Source organism: Galeopterus variegatus, unplaced genomic scaffold, assembly GCF_000696425.1.
Source record: "Galeopterus variegatus unplaced genomic scaffold, G_variegatus-3.0.2 Scaffold2977, whole genome shotgun sequence".
NCBI classification, from domain to species: Eukaryota; Metazoa; Chordata; class Mammalia; order Dermoptera; family Cynocephalidae; genus Galeopterus; species Galeopterus variegatus.
In genome coordinates this window covers 63,533-78,489 of record NW_007729088.1, presented here as the reverse complement: position 1 = coordinate 78,489, position 14,957 = coordinate 63,533, and the positions used below count along the sequence as shown (strand labels likewise).

Genomic DNA, 14,957 nt, shown 5'->3' with positions numbered 1-14,957 from the left:
GGAAACAGAACATAGAGAAATAACTGATGAGTTAATATCAGGTTACTTTTGTTGTAAGGATTAAAACATAGGGAACTTTATTATAATGCTGATTAAAGATGGAAACTGGTGTGTTTGGGATTTTTTTGGCTGTTACTTTTCCTGATTCCTCAGAAGGTCAGATAACAATTTATTAGTTTAGCAGGGGTGACTCCATTTTGGTTTTCAGTCTGGTCTGTTGGGGCCAGTGCTGGAGCTCAGTCTACAATGGCCTCCTGTACTTTTTGATTAACATTCCGTTTGCTTTTCCCTTGGGACGCTGTGATGCCATCTGACCCCACAACAGGAAACACTCAAATGGCGCCTAATTTTTACAGTCATACCAGAGTCAGGGGCGATTATACCCAGCCTGTGGATTAAGAAGCTGGGTTTACGTTAAATTACAAGTGCATTGTCTGTGGTTAGTGAGTGGTTGGACAGGGGCTGACTGCACCATGGGCTTTTAGCCATGACTCCAGGCTGCCAGCCTGCAAGGCTATGGCTGGATGTCCTACAGGGCTGGCAAGTGTGTTTAATTACTCCTCTCCCAAAGGAAAAAGAAAACCCTTTGGAATCTGGAATGTACATATAAAGTGGATGTGCATGTAGATACATGTACACAAGTCTGTCTGTCAGAATGTGGTCCCTGGCCACCAGCATCAGCCTCATTAGCACCTTGGTAGAAATGCAAATGCTCCATCAGAGACTGGGGGTGGGGCTCGGCCATCTATGTGCCAGCAAGCCCTCCTGAGGATTCTGATGCCACTCAAGTTTGAGAAGCACCAATTTAGGTCAAAAAAGAGACCTTCTACTTGAAGGACAAAGCCACAAAGACAAGAAGTGGTCTGTTTCTCCCCCTGGGCACTGGGGACAGCCTGGTGTCAGATGGACCCCAAGGTCCCCCTCCAGCTCGAGGGTTTGAATGGTCTGTCCATTATCCAGAGCTTTGGTGCTTCCACGGCTCTGCGTTCTGGGTTAGGTTGCCCTTATACAAATGTGAGCTGGACATTGGTCCACTACCCCATGAGGGGCGCAAGCAATAAACATTCCAGGCCGTTAGAGGGAGGCACAGGGCCCAAGGGAAGGGAGGTGTACAGGCGAGCGGGGAAGTGTAGGCTGAGACCTGCAGCATGGGTGGGGAGGAGGACCACGTCCCAGACAGAAACCAGTGCAAAGGCCCTGGGGCATGAGGCACTCACTAGACTTGGTACAGCCAGCAGGGAGAGGTTGATCCCTTGGGGCCTGGGTGGCCATTTGTCCAGCACCTTCTGTGTGTGGGGAAGGTGTGTAGGGGACACTGCATTTGGGCCTCCATTCTGACCTGCCTGGGTTTGTGCCATCTGTCAGCCCTGGGAAGAGATGGACACATGGCTGCTCCTGCCGGCCCCCGGCTGCAGCTGGGTGCTGTTCATCCTGTGGCAGGCCCCACCCTGTCCACCGTCCCCTGCGCTGCCTTCCTGCTTGGCGTAGAACGGGTGCGGGGAGCCCTGCTGGGCTCTGAGGCTGTGAGGCTCTCAGTTTGAAGTCGGGCAGTCACTCTCTGGCTGAAGAGAATGTCCCTCGGCCCCGGCTGCTGTGGGGACAGTGTGTGGAGAGACGACCGCTAGGTGAGATGTCCGGCATGGTCTCAGCCCTTTCTGCTGCTTCCTAATCTTCACCCAGGCAGGTCGCTCTTCAAGGTGACTCGAGGGTCAAATGCAACGTGGAGAGCGCATGTCAGAGCAGAGCTTCCCAGGTGATGGCTGGAACTGCCAGGGCCTAGGAGGGCCCATGTCCCAGGGGAGCAGCGCCCCCGTCCTGCCACCACCTCTCCTCCTCCACATCTCTCTGCAGTGTCGATCCTCTGCTGGGCATTCCCAGGCTTGTCATAACCTGCCCTGAGCCACCTCTAAGGCCAGGCAGCTGGGGGTCACAGCCCCTTGCTGAGGGGTGACTTCTCTGTTGATTATTCAGGAGAAGCTAGCCACCCATGGTTTTAGTGTGAAAATTCTTGATTTTCAAGCATTGGAGCTGTCAGAGAAATGGCATATCTGTAAGCTGGACCAAGCATGTGAGCCAAGCTGGCTAATATTTGCCAAACTAGCTTACTCATTTTCTCCCCAACGGCTTTGTTTTTCCACCTCCTGCGTGGCGTACTTGCTCCTCTCGCCCGCCTGAGCTGCCTCGCCATGCTTCTGGGCTGTTAAGCTGGACCAAGCGTGTGAGCCAAGCTGGCTAATATTTGCCAAACTAGCTTACTCATTTTCTCCCCAACGGCTTTGTTGTTTTTCCACCCCCTGCGTGGCGTACTTGCTCCTCTCGCCCGCCTGAGCTGCCTCGCCATGCTTCTGGGCTGTTGTAAGCCTCATCTGTCTGTAAGGCCAAGCCCAATTCACTGCCCTCTGTCTTCCACCACCAGCAGGGCTCACTCTTCTCCCACCTCTGGACTGTGCAGGGTGACCGTGGAGGGTAGTGTCGCGGGGTGGACTCTAACCTGCGTCCAATCCAACTTTGCCACTGTGTGACCCTGGGCAAGCGACTTAACCTCTCTGTGCCTCTGTTTTCCCACCCATAAAGGGAGAAACTGATAGTCCCTCCTCTTGGGCTGGGACAGGGTCTGGCCCACGGGGGGTGCTGTCCATGTGGAGTCCTGCCATTACTGCTGTGTCAGTCTCAGGTCGTTGTTAACAGCCACAGATTTGCCTTCCCTGGGTAAATTCAGCTTCATTGTCTGGTTTAGACAAATGTTATGTTACCTACCACAGCCAACCTTGTGTTTTGGTTACTTTTGTATAGTTCCTATGTTTGTATTTATTGCTTGCATCTACGGGCAAGGCCGAGTGCCTGTCCTTGCATTTCCTGTGACATTCAGCATGGTGCCTTGATCAGAATTAGTGCCCAGGAAACTGAATTAAACCATCTCAGGTTTTGTATGCTCCTTCCCGTGTGCTCCTAAAAGACCTGCCATCATCCAGAAAAACATTTGGGGAAAGGGTGGAGAATTTCAGGGGTTGAATGGAAGGTCTAGTGTTTTTAATGTTATGAACCGTTTTTTGCTAAAATAAACAGACCACCCTACAGCCTGCATGACTTTAGTTGAGGTCCCAGCCTGGGCCTCCTGGGTGCTCCTGGGCACTCCGGGACTGTGGCTGTAAACAGCGCTGGAGACCCTCGGTGGGGGTGAGTGCTTCGTGTGAGATTAACGTGTGCTTGGCATGACTGCACTGAGCAGAACGTAGCATGACCTTGCTGTGGACACGTGTTCACATGCGCGCGTGCATGCACACATACTAATGTTGAATTTATTGTGTAAATCCAGGTCTGCCAGTGGGCCTGGTCATCCCGGTTTGACTTCTTGCTTTTTTTCTCTTCTATTTTTGGGGCATTTCTTCTATTTTCTAGTAGTTCAAAGAACTTTCCTGTGTCAGTTAGTAGTATTAGTAATCCCCCCCCCACCAGCACCTATCCTCATTTATTAAATTTTTGAGGTATAACTTACATATGGGACACTAGGGTGACCCTGAGAGACCAGGGGGCAGATGGCTGCTGTCCTCGAAGCTATTCATAGTACTCATGTCCCCAGCATTCCTGGGGACCCTCTGATGGAAAATGAGTAGTGAGACCTGGCTTCGTGGGTTGGTTGGAAGGGGCTTTCTACCAGCTGGAGTTAAAATGAATAGTGAAGTCAGATGAATAGTGAACAGGATGTCAGCACATGAATGCGATCCTACTGATCCTGGGGTTGGATGAGCAGAACTGACCTGTTTTTGAGGGCAAGTCATGTGATCTGAGCTTGGGTAACAGGGGAGAGGAGCAGAGACTTCTGGAAAACCAGGATGGCATTTCCCTGCCATTGGGTCACTATGGTGCAGAAGCAGGTTTATAGGGTGCTGGCTGAACACCTGAGAGGAGATCTGGACCCTTGTCCTGGTTTGCACTTCCACCCGGTGGGGTCCAGATCAACACTGGGCACATGAGAGCTCGTGGCCTGAGTCACGCTCTCAAATAGGAATGTCCTCTTTGCATTCAGGACTTTTTCCAATAGCTCAGGTGCAGTGCCTGGCCCTGGCTGCACATGGCAACCTTCCAGAGAGCTTGGAAAACCACGAGGTCCAGCCCGGCACATTGGGCAGGGCCTCCAGGGCTGGCCCAGGTGATGCCAGCATGCAGCCAGGGATGGGGCCACGGGTGTGAAGCAATGCTGCTTCAGAATGTTTGTGGGCAATCACCTGGCACCTCTGAGATTGTGTTTGTGTAGCGCCTTTCCCCCTCTCGCAGTTTTGACCATCACTGTCTTCTTGCAAAGAGGTAGAAAGTCACCATCAAGGACAGGAGGGTCTCTCTCAGTGGCAGTAGAGCAAGCACAGCAAGCTAGACCCCCTTCTGAAGAACCAAGTGTAATGTCTGTCAAACCTGTTTTTGTACAGTCAACTGCTTGGATCAGCATGTTCGGAAGGCCCCTGAAAGTGTTGCTTTGATCTGGGAGCGAGATGAGCCTGGAACTGAAGTGAGGATCACCTACAGGTACTGTGCATCCCCTGGTGGGTCTCAGCTCCCGGCGGGGCGATCTGGCTTTCTCCTCTGTTCTCTGCGGTGGACCGAACGCCCCTGCTGGGCCCACTACCAGAGCAGGGTGACCGAGCTTGGGAGGAGGCTTGGCTTTGTTCACTCTGGCAGTGCTTAACGTCTTTAGATTTCCATGCAAGGAACTGGCTCTTTTGAAATAAACACTGAATGTTCAACGTATAGGGGAGGGATCTGGCCCAGTCTTGTGTGCTTGTGGCTGGCTGTGGGGGAGGGGTTGTCTGAGTATCAGGAAGCATGTTTCAGCTTTGGAAATGTTCCCTAATCCCAGGAAAAGTAAACATGAATGCAAGCTGAATAAAAAGCACGCTGGAATAATGAAAGCCGCTCAGCCTCTTACTGTCAGCTTCAGAGAGTGGGACGTATGTAAAATAGTCTTCTAAAGAGCTTTTATAAAACCTGAATTGTCTGTTTTTTGATTCTGTGTGCGAAGCACCCTTCTAAATGTCGGGAGTTCGCTGGGGGTTTAGAGGAGCCCAGCCACAGTAACAGCGACCCGCCTTCCTGGAGCTGCATCCTGTGGGGCTGCCGTGCTCAGTCTCGTGGCCGGTCAGAGCAGAACCCTGGTTCTCCACTAAAGCCCCTGTGCTTCCCGCTCAGGCACTGCGTCCTTTATTACCACTTGCTTCTATCTGCCCCAACCCCACAGCAAGTTGTCAGGTGTGATTCCTCCCCTGGGGGCAGCTGGCTTCTGGCTTTTCTTATTCAATCATTCAGTGTGTCTTCTTTGAGTGCCATTGGGTCACTCAGGACAGCCAGGGGGCTGTTGTAGTAATAAGCAATCCCAAACACATGGTTGGTTGTGGCTTGATGGTCCCTTTTGATGGAATAGTCAGGGAAGGCCTGAGGAGGTGACATTTAAGCTGAGGTCCTGCTGACAAGGAGCAGCGGCCAGCAGAACGTTGGGCAGGAGCATCCTGGGCCCAGGCCAAGACCCCGAGGGGGAATAAGCGTAGGTGTCCCAGAAGCACGTGGCTGGGACTTGGAGGACTTCAGAGAAGCAGGTCCAGATGGGTCCAGACTGGAGAGGGACCAGGTCTGAGATCGATGATTACCCCCCACACTTGGGTGAGTTGAGGGTGAATGGGCACTTGTCATTTCCAGTTTGTTTCTCGAACTCCAGTTTTATTATAGGCCAGATTCACCAAACTTGGTAAAACTGTGCTCAAATTGACTTTTGGACACAGCAGGTGATGTCCGTTAATGGGCTGCAGCTACCACTGGGTGCTGTCCTGCACATACCTGGGCCCGCCCCCCCCCAGCAGCCCTCAGGCCCAGCCCAGCCTTCTGTGCTCCTCTGAGACTGTCTCTCCAACCTGGCTGGACTCAGGGCCTGTGCTGATCTCTTGTCTCTGGTCCCTGGGCAGACTCCTGTGGCCCAGGGCCAGCCCACCTTGCTGCTGGCATCCTCGGGCCCCCTCCCACCAGCCAACAGAGTTGGTCCCACGAGTCCCCTGTGCACACGGATTTCGGGAGTGCTGCATGTATAAACAAGCTGGCTTAGGTCTTTTTTACTGATGTTGGCCCCACTCCACTTGCGTGTGAGCAAACCTCATTCTGAAAGGGGACCTGGGCTGCTGCCTGGGAGGTGTTCTTCAATAACAGGAAAAACAGGGTCGGAGCTGGGGTAGGGGAACAGGGGCTTGCTGGGTACCCAGAGATCCTGCTGTAAGTGGTCCAGCCATGGTGATCCCTGGAGGACTGATTTCCTTCTGTCAGTGTCTCAGGTATGCCTGGACCCTGGGGTGAGCACGTGATGTCCCTTGGCTGGACAGAGCCTGCATGTACTGCATCAGTGCTCAGCAGCCTTCAGCAGTCTGTGAGTGGGGCCTGGGCAGCCTGTTGAGCTGCGTGGTTAAATGTAAACCATGTGGGAATGTTTAGGACTGCAGCCAGTCCTCTTAGCTAAAGCTAAGAGCAACTTCAATTCCACGGTGCTGAAGCAGCCCCAGGCCAGAGACCAATTTATGGGTACAGGAAAAGTATTATTTGGTTTCTTTAAAAATACAGATTTAGTCCAAAATGGTTTTGCAGGCCAGGTTTGGTACTGGATGACTATTTCTATTTATTGTTTGACTGTAAAGGAAAGTGTATGTGTGGGTTATCTGTAATTGCAGCTAGTATTTGAGGGACTTGGGTTAATTGTTTTTCTGGTCATTTTAGGTTTCCTCCCCTCTCCGAGGAAAGCCCCCCAGATGTTGGTGCTGATTGTCCTGCCAGCAGTCACACACCTGCCACTGAACAAAGTGCTTCCTTGTACAGATGCCTCATGCAGACTTGTAGCTTTTAAGGAAATGCTTTGGGGCTGGCAGAGGTTGGGATGCTGGTGGTAAGGCAGTTTCCTGGGTAAGAAGCTGTGGGCGGCCTAGAAGTCTGCATGTTAACAAGCCTCCAGGAGAGTCTCAGGTGGCCTGGAGAAAGAACCTGACTATCAGCCCCACCATGACCTCAGGCATAGAGCTAGCAGGTCAGCACCTGCAGACTGGCCCCCAGGACAGGTGCCAACTGCCTTTGCCTGGACATGGAGAAATTTGAGGCCTGTGTCTCCACAGGTCCTCAAGGGAAATGGGGCCAGCAGAAAGAGGCACACTGTAGTTCAGGATCATCCTCTTGCTGGCCAGTGACCTTGTGAAGCCATGTCACCTCCCAGGGCATGATTTTCACATCTGTAAAATGGGGTAATTGTTATAACTGACATGACTCTGTAGTGTTGGCACAAGTAGATGAGAGAAAGCATTGGAAGTAAAAGTATTAGCAAGTAAAAATAGTGATGACTTGGATAGTAGTTCCAGTACTGTTTGAGTGTCACAACTGGGCAGTGTGGGGGCCTCATGCTGGTCCTGGCTGCAGGGTCTGGAAGGAGGAGAACCTCTTCAGCTCTGGTTCTGCTGAGCGTCCCCCTTCATAAGTGCAGTGCTTACTTGCCGCTGGGAGGCAACGGGGCAGAAGCCCTTTGCCTGGCAGAGGCTCAGCCTGGGGGAGTCTGAGCCCATCTTCCAAGAAGAGGGCCACCGTGGGCCCATTTCCAGCCTTCCTCTGCCAGAACCACCTGAGAGAGCTGTTTTCCCAGGGAACCCACAGGCAGACAAACCCTGGGCAAGGCAGGGTCTGCCAGGGGCCACAAGGGAGGTGCAGATAATGTGGGCGGCTCCCGAGGTGTGTGGCCAGATAGTGCCCTGGGCAGCTGCTCCTTCTGTCTTTCACATCTTAGTTAATTAGGCAGACTCTGGGGATCCTTGGAGGGGTGGGTGGAGGAACACAAAGTCCTCCCTTTCAGGAAGGCCGTAGGTGGATCAGCTAGGCCAGTCCTGCCGGCTGGTGTGCATGCTTCCTGCCTGCAGCCTAGCGGTCTGGGCCAGGATTCCCAAACTGGGAATGCAGGGTATGGGGAGCAGATCAGGGCCCTGCTGTTGGTCCTGGGTCCTCTCAGCCCATGGGGTGTGCCCCAAAACAGAGGACAGCAAACTGTGGATGCCAGGCCAAGAGTGTTCACCAGGGCCCTGGACTAGCACATCTGTTGTCTGAGGTTCTCCACAGAAGCTCTGAACTTGAACTTGAGCCCAAATGAGAGCATCTTAACTAAGCTGTAAGACCAGGTTTTAGCCCTGATCAGTCCTGTGGCCTTGGGCTGTCACTTTGGGCCTCAATGTCCTCCTGTAAGACAAGGATTTAGTACTGTGTAGGCCAGGGGGTGGGTCCCCACAAGCACTGTGGAACGCAGTGGGACGGAGCTGGGCCCGAGTGCACAGAGAGCTGAGTGCAGTTCTCACTGTGGAGACTACCCCTGGAAGTAGTGACTTCTGCATTAGTTCCATCCTGGGCCTTTTTATTGGGTGGAGGTTGTGCACAGTGAGAAAGACCCTTCCAGAGGAGCAGGTGGGATATCAGGACTCCCCTGGCCCTGCTGCTTCAGAGCCCCTTGGTGGGTTCCGAGGTGGATGGCTTTCCCCCGCTGTGCTATGCTGGGCACGGGGCTTTACTGAGGCACATTAGTGCCTAATGTGGGAGCCCACAGGGATGTACGAGATGGGGGCCGGCCCGTGGGGCCACCTCTTTATCTGGGGGAGAGGGAGCTGCCACACACCACATGCTGTGGCTGGGGTTGGGGTGGGTGGGAGGACCTGCAGCCTGGAGCTGCCTCCCTGTGAGGCTTGTTTCTGTTCTTGGCCCTGAATGTCTTCAAACATGCCCACTTATGAAGGTTACAGAAGTGGCTGGTCCCTGTGGGTCGGAGTTGGGGAGTGGGAAGTCACTCCATGGTCACCCGGTTGGAGAAGACTTTGACGGGGGTTGAGTTTTGAGGGGCACTGGGGGCTAAGGGAAAGCTTGCCACCGAAGGCAGGAGGGGCGAGGATAGGTGAGCGTGTTACAGGTGGAGGCTGGAGGCCATGCTGGATGCCTGCTCCGTCCCCTGGCTGTGTGTGACCTAGAGCAAATCACCCTGCCTCTCTGACCCTCAGTTTTCTCATCTGCAAAATGGCATCACGCTTCTCCTCCCCTGGGTTGCTTAGTGTTGAATGGGACAAGCGGGTTGAAAGCCCTGAACAGTGCCCAGGAGGGTGAGGCTATTTTAGCTGTAGGTTGGAGCCTGGTGAAGGAAGGGCGGCACAGGATCTCATGTTTGAAGGGGAGGGCATGGGGTGGCCCTGTGGCTGCTGGGGCCTAGAGGGTGGGGCGGGTGAGGACAGAGCAGGACCACACCTGGGGGAACAGGTGTGTCAGCTGAAAGGTGGTCCCCCTCCCCTGTCCCGTGGGCATGACCCTTGCACTCTGCTCTCTGCTCACCCCCTGGTTAATTACTTTAGTGAGCAAACTCCTTTATTAAAATATTGTGGCAATTGAGGAAAGGGTCATTAACTGACAATGAGGTCGATGGCTGGGGTGCTGTGGGTGGAACAGCCCTGTGGACCCACAAGGAACACAAGGTCCGGAGTCGTAGGGCTCTCAGGGTAGGTGAGAGAGGCCAGTGTGCCCTGGGCCCTGCGTGGTGTCTAGGCACGGGTGCCCTACCTGAGAAGGGGTCGGGCCCTGGGCAGAGCTCCGAGTCACTCTGGCTGTGACTTGGTCTGGAATCTGCATGCTGGCTGCCAGATCTGATAGAAATCCAGGTTACTTGGAATATGCTGGTTTTAAACCTGCCTCTAGCTTTCCTTGAGACTTTGGCTCCAGATGTTGGAGCTGAGAAAGGTTTTGAATCTTTCTCTATACGACCGCTTATGTTCCTTTGTTATTCTTCTGTGCTCAGAATGTCGTATTTTAGAATGGTTATTTCTTCAGATTGCAGCATGAGTGACCTACACTGAGAGAATTTATCTTTGTGTCAAGGGAGCCTTCTTTGATGGGGGCCTTTCTGAGAATTCTCTGGGGCAGAACTGGCGGAAGTGTAATTCCAGGAGCACTTGCATAAGCAAACGTAGCCCTTGGAGCTGGGTCCCTGCTTTTGTGAACCCTCTTCTGCCAGGCAGGGGCTGTTGGCAGGTGGCGGGGCTGTGGGAGGGGGAGTGGCAGCTGGCTGAGGGGAGGACTGCGGGCTCCCCAGAGGGCCCTCCCAGGACCTTGTGCCTTTTTCTGATGAGTCTGCAAGGACGAGGCTTTGTTGTTGCTGTTTTGTGTTTTCTGCTCCTTTTTCTGCAGGCTCTAGACAGCGGGGTAGGCCTGACTCTCAGCTTTGTTGTGGGCCACATTGTGGCGTCCCATGGCCCTGCCTGCTGTCCTGCCCAATGTCCATCTCCACAGAGACCAGTGAGGGGAACCTTCTCACCTGCCCAGAAATGTACATGGCCCCAGCTCATCCCCCTTCCCCGGCTCATCCCCCTCACCCCCAGCCCATCCACCTCCTCCTCCCATGCTAGGGGACACTGAGCAGAGTGAAAGTGTCACCATGAATTAGACGCAGTGACCAGTGTGTGGGATGAAAACTGACGCCCAGCCGGAAGCCAGCACGGCCCTGCAGTGGGGTCCCCTGGGTGGCCCTCGGGAGGGTGAGAATGGTTCCCGGTAACCAGCCCGCACACAAGGCTGTCTGGGCAGGAGTGGACACTGATGTCTCAGTTCATATTCATGGTCGCCCTCGGTTTTAAAGCCCAGGACCCAGAGAGCTTCAGTACTTGACTTCACAGAGCCGGAGAGATCAGAATTAGGGTTTGAACTCAGCTTTGGCTGTGGCAGGTTTACTGAGGAGCCTGCCTTGGGCATCGTCACAGGGAGGTGAAGGTGTGGTGCCACTCTGCCGCCCAGGCTCCTACCTCCACAGACATCTAAATAAACATCATCCCGGTCATGTGCTGGCCTGGATTCTGCTGTGTGCAATGTGCCCTGCTGCTGCCCAGATCGATGTCTTCCAGATGTCAGGGGCCCTGGAGGACAAGAAGACACACATCAAGCTCTGATACCAGCTGGGGAGATGGGGGCTCATGGGTGACAGAGGGCCCCGGGACCCCTTGTGGAGGGACAGAAGGTCAACTGTTGGAGAAGGTGGGACCCAAGGCTGTGGAGTTTTGGGGGAGTGTATGAAGGGGGTGCTTGCTGGGCAGGGAAGAGCAGAGAGTGCACTGGGCTCAGGGCTGGGCAGGTGCCAGGGGAGGGAGTGACTTCTTCCCAGAAGATGGGCCACTGGCCCTGCACTGGCTAGCCCTTCATTCCTTCCCTGACCCTCCCCAGGGCTGTCTTGGTCTCCTTTGAATGTGGTGACAATAGGGGTTGGGTTGGGAGAAGGGCTTGAGAATTTCACTTCAACAAATCCAGTCAAGCTTCCTCTGAGAAGTCTGGAGACAGGTTCCAGGATATTGGCAGACACAGTGGCAGTGGATTTAGTTGCTCCCCATTTGGGCCATCACAGCCCCATTATCCCTGCTGGTTCTGCTCGGATGATGGCTTTGAAGCATAAAAGCCTTGGCCAATTTAGAAGAGGTCGCGTGGAGTCTTATCGGATGTAAACATCTTCAGGAATTCCTCACAGTCACCAAATGTGCCAGAGAAACAGAGCTGGGCAGTTTTAGTGATGTCACTCCGCGAGGAATCTAAAGCAGTGATTTTCAGCCATGGGTTACGTCTCAGAGTCCCCTGGGGAGGGTCGTTAGCAATACAGTACCCAGGCCCCACTCAAGCCCTTCTGAGTCCCCCCCCACCCCCCGTGGGGCCTGGGAATCTGTATTTGAAAGCACATCCCTGGGGCCGGCCCGGCGGCGCACTGCTACAGGGCGCCGCTTGAGGCCGCGGCAGCGCTCCCGCCGAGGGTTCGGATCCCACATACAGACCGGCCGCTCACTGGCTGAGCGAGGTGCGGGCGCAACACCAAGGGTTGCGATCCCGTTGCCGGTCCCGGTCCGGTACGGGTGCAACACTGAGGGTTGCGATCCGTTGCCGGTCACAAAAAAAGACAAAAAGGAAAAAAAAAAAAAAAGAAAGAAAACACATCCCTGGGGCCGGCCCGGCGGCGCACTGCTACAGGGCGCCGCTTGAGGCCGCGGCAGCGCTCCCGCCGAGGGTTCGGATCCCACATACAGACCGGCCGCTCACTGGCTGAGCGAGGTGCGGGCGCAACACCAAGGGTTGCGATCCCGTTGCCGGTCCCGGTCCGGTACGGGTGCAACACTGAGGGTTGCGATCCGTTGCCGGTCACAAAAAAAGACAAAAAGGAAAAAAAAAAAAAAAGAAAGAAAACACATCCCTGGTAATGTGGCTGCATGCTCGGTTGCAGAAAAGGGAACTCACTGTTGCTTTCTTAAGCAGAGAGTTTATAGATTTGCACAAGCCTCTGGGTGGACCCTTAGCCCCCACCTCTGGCACTATCAGAATGGACTCAGGAGACCTCATGGGCACTGCTGACTTTCCAGACACATTGCTGTGGCTTCAGTCCAGGGGTCAGGAAGCCACCTTTGTTGCTGGTTCAGCTGCCTCTGGGAGCCCTCACAGCTAGTGAACTGCTCAGAGAATCCCAGTGTCTCCCAGCCATGCTGAGCCATGTGCAGCTGTCTGGTGCAAGCTGGCTGACACGCAGAGCCCCATGCAAGGGCGTCTCAGAGGAGGATGCAGCCTAGGGAGGCTGGCATGGCTGCTGAGGAGACATCACCATGGTGACCGCATGCAGGTGCAGTCCAGCAGTCGGTTTGTGGAGCTCGCCTGTGGTTGATGCCTGGGCAGTTGGCTGTTAAACTATGAGGCCCTAACCTGTAGCTTTTCAGAACCCAGGCTGATCGGATGGGGCTTAGTGATCCCTCCTCCTGGTGCAGGTGACCAAACCTTCTGAATCATTCCTGTGTGTAGAGGCCTTTGGCCACCCAGCTGTTCAAGGTCTGCTGTGACTAAAAGACTCTGATCTTTACCCTGTAACCTATTAATTCCACCCAGGGTGGGCTCATCTAGATGTAGATTCTTTGCAGGCAAAAAGGACAGTCTTCTGTCTTCACATTTTAAACGCATTAGTTTTCTGGACTTTACAACTAAATAAACTGTGTGCAGTTCGATATGAGGTTTCTGGCATGTTTCTCAGGGGGATGAATGGGGGTGCTTTTGTGGAAGAGCAGAAGGGCACCCCTTCCGAAGGGGTGTGCTGTCTGGTGTGGATTGCATATCCTTGGGCTTGTGCCTTCGAGCAGGGATGAACTGAGCTGCAGGACTGTGCAGTGGCCCTGGTGACAGGGCTGCCCAGGGAGGGCAGATCCTCCATGCCACCTTAAACCCAGGGCCAGAGGGACTATGGCCTGGAAAGGGAGGTAACGTGGGATGGCTCCCTCCTTTCCTCTCAAATTAACAATCTAAGTTTTTATTAGCAACTATTTATTATTAAATGAATAATTATCAAATAAAAGGAATTGAATAAATTATTAATAATCACTGTATGAAGTGAAAAATTAGTTTTTTTCCCCTGCCCATGCCTGCCATGAGAGGAAAAAATTAGTTTAAGTGAACTGTGAGGGTAGCTTCAAGGGGGGGTGTCACCAGCAGCTTTTGGGGTGTGGCTGCAAGGACAGAGGAGGAGGCTGCCCCTGGGGCAAGGCGGGTTTGGTTAGTGGTGCTGAAGGCTTGCGGGGGTTGGGTCTGCCGTCACATAGGCTCCTCCTTAGAGTGACTGCATATCCTCCCAGCACCTCGTTCAGGAGTGGTGTTGGTAGCTTGAAATCAGCTGTAGTGAAAATAATTGGCAAATGGTACAAATCAAGGCTTTTATCCTGAGAAAACGGGTTGTTAAACATTTGCCAGCACAATTCTGGGTTCCATGAGCCTCCTGTTTTTTTTTATCTTGGGCGGCTGGCTGGTAAGGGGGATCCAACCCCTGACCATGGTGTTAAAACACCACGCTCTAACCAATTAGCTAACTAGCCAGCCCCCGAGTCTCTTGTTTTCAACAGTGTTATGCTTCACCAAGCCACTACCAAGAGGCGGGGAAGCAGTCTGGGCCTGAGGCAGTTGTGCCAAGCTCTTGTGCCACTGATTCTCCTGGTATTAATTTGGAATGTTCTGTGGAGTCCCTGTAAAGCCTGAGAATGGAACGACCCCCAGCTTACATCTAGTCTGGAACTTTCTTTTTTCTTCTTTTTTTTTTTTTTTTAAAGATGACCTAAGGTAAAGGTATCTTAACCCTTGACTTTGTGTTGTCAGCACCACGCTCTCCCAAGTAAGCCATGGGCCGGCCCTTAGTCTGGAACTTTCTGAGTGAACTCAGCTTCCCTGTGTTTTGCTGTTGCTACTGCAGCCGAGTGGACTCGCTCAGAGCAACCTAGAGAGACCTGCCTGATAGAGGGATCGCATGTGCGACGGTGTAAACCTGGAGCACGGCCTGGAAAACATCCTGTGGCTTTTTGTTTTTGTTGTTTAACCACAGGGAGAAGTGAATGCTTTCAGAAAGTTAAAAGCTACATCCTCTTCCAAATTCCACCAGGGAGAAAGGACTCACTTCTGTGGCTTTCCCCCGGGAGGGAAACAGGTCCACTGGGTGGGTGGGTGAATGTCCTGCCAGGACACCAGCTGTTTTCGGGGCTGGCTTCCAGGATGGGCGTTGGCCTGTGCACTCTTGTCCTGGGGCTGCCAGCCTGCAGCAGCCTCCAGGGTTCTTAACGCGTTGCCACCTGGTTCCCTCAGTGGTGTGAGCTGGGCTAGGTGTGGACAGGAAGGAACTTCTTTTCCTGAAACAAGACTCGGGCCAAAGGCCAAGTGCTGAGGAGCAGGGGAAACCAGGCTGTAGTTAGGAAGGAGGGCAGAGCTTTCTTGAGTCTGACCTGCTACTTCCATTCCACAAGTGTGGCTCAGAGGAAAGAAAAAGTTAGGATGTGGGATTTGGCCTGGGGAGACACCTGGAGCAGGTGGTACTGACTGAGGAGCCAAACACTGAATCACGAAGAGGGCACCCCCCCCCCCCCCCCCCCCCCCCCCCCCCC

The 14,957-nt window shown here is 53.7% G+C and overlaps 1 protein-coding gene across 1 annotated transcript in view; it reads left to right on the top strand.

Moving 5' to 3' along the window:
• LOC103599465 (acetyl-coenzyme A synthetase 2-like, mitochondrial) overlaps window positions 1-14,957 on the top strand; it is a 56,769-nt gene that overhangs the window by 10,845 nt on the left and 30,967 nt on the right. The window contains exon 3 of the mRNA XM_008583604.1: window positions 4,425-4,521. Within this exon, the coding sequence (XP_008581826.1) occupies window positions 4,425-4,521 (97 nt within the window). The remainder of the gene's footprint in view (window positions 1-4,424; window positions 4,522-14,957) is intronic.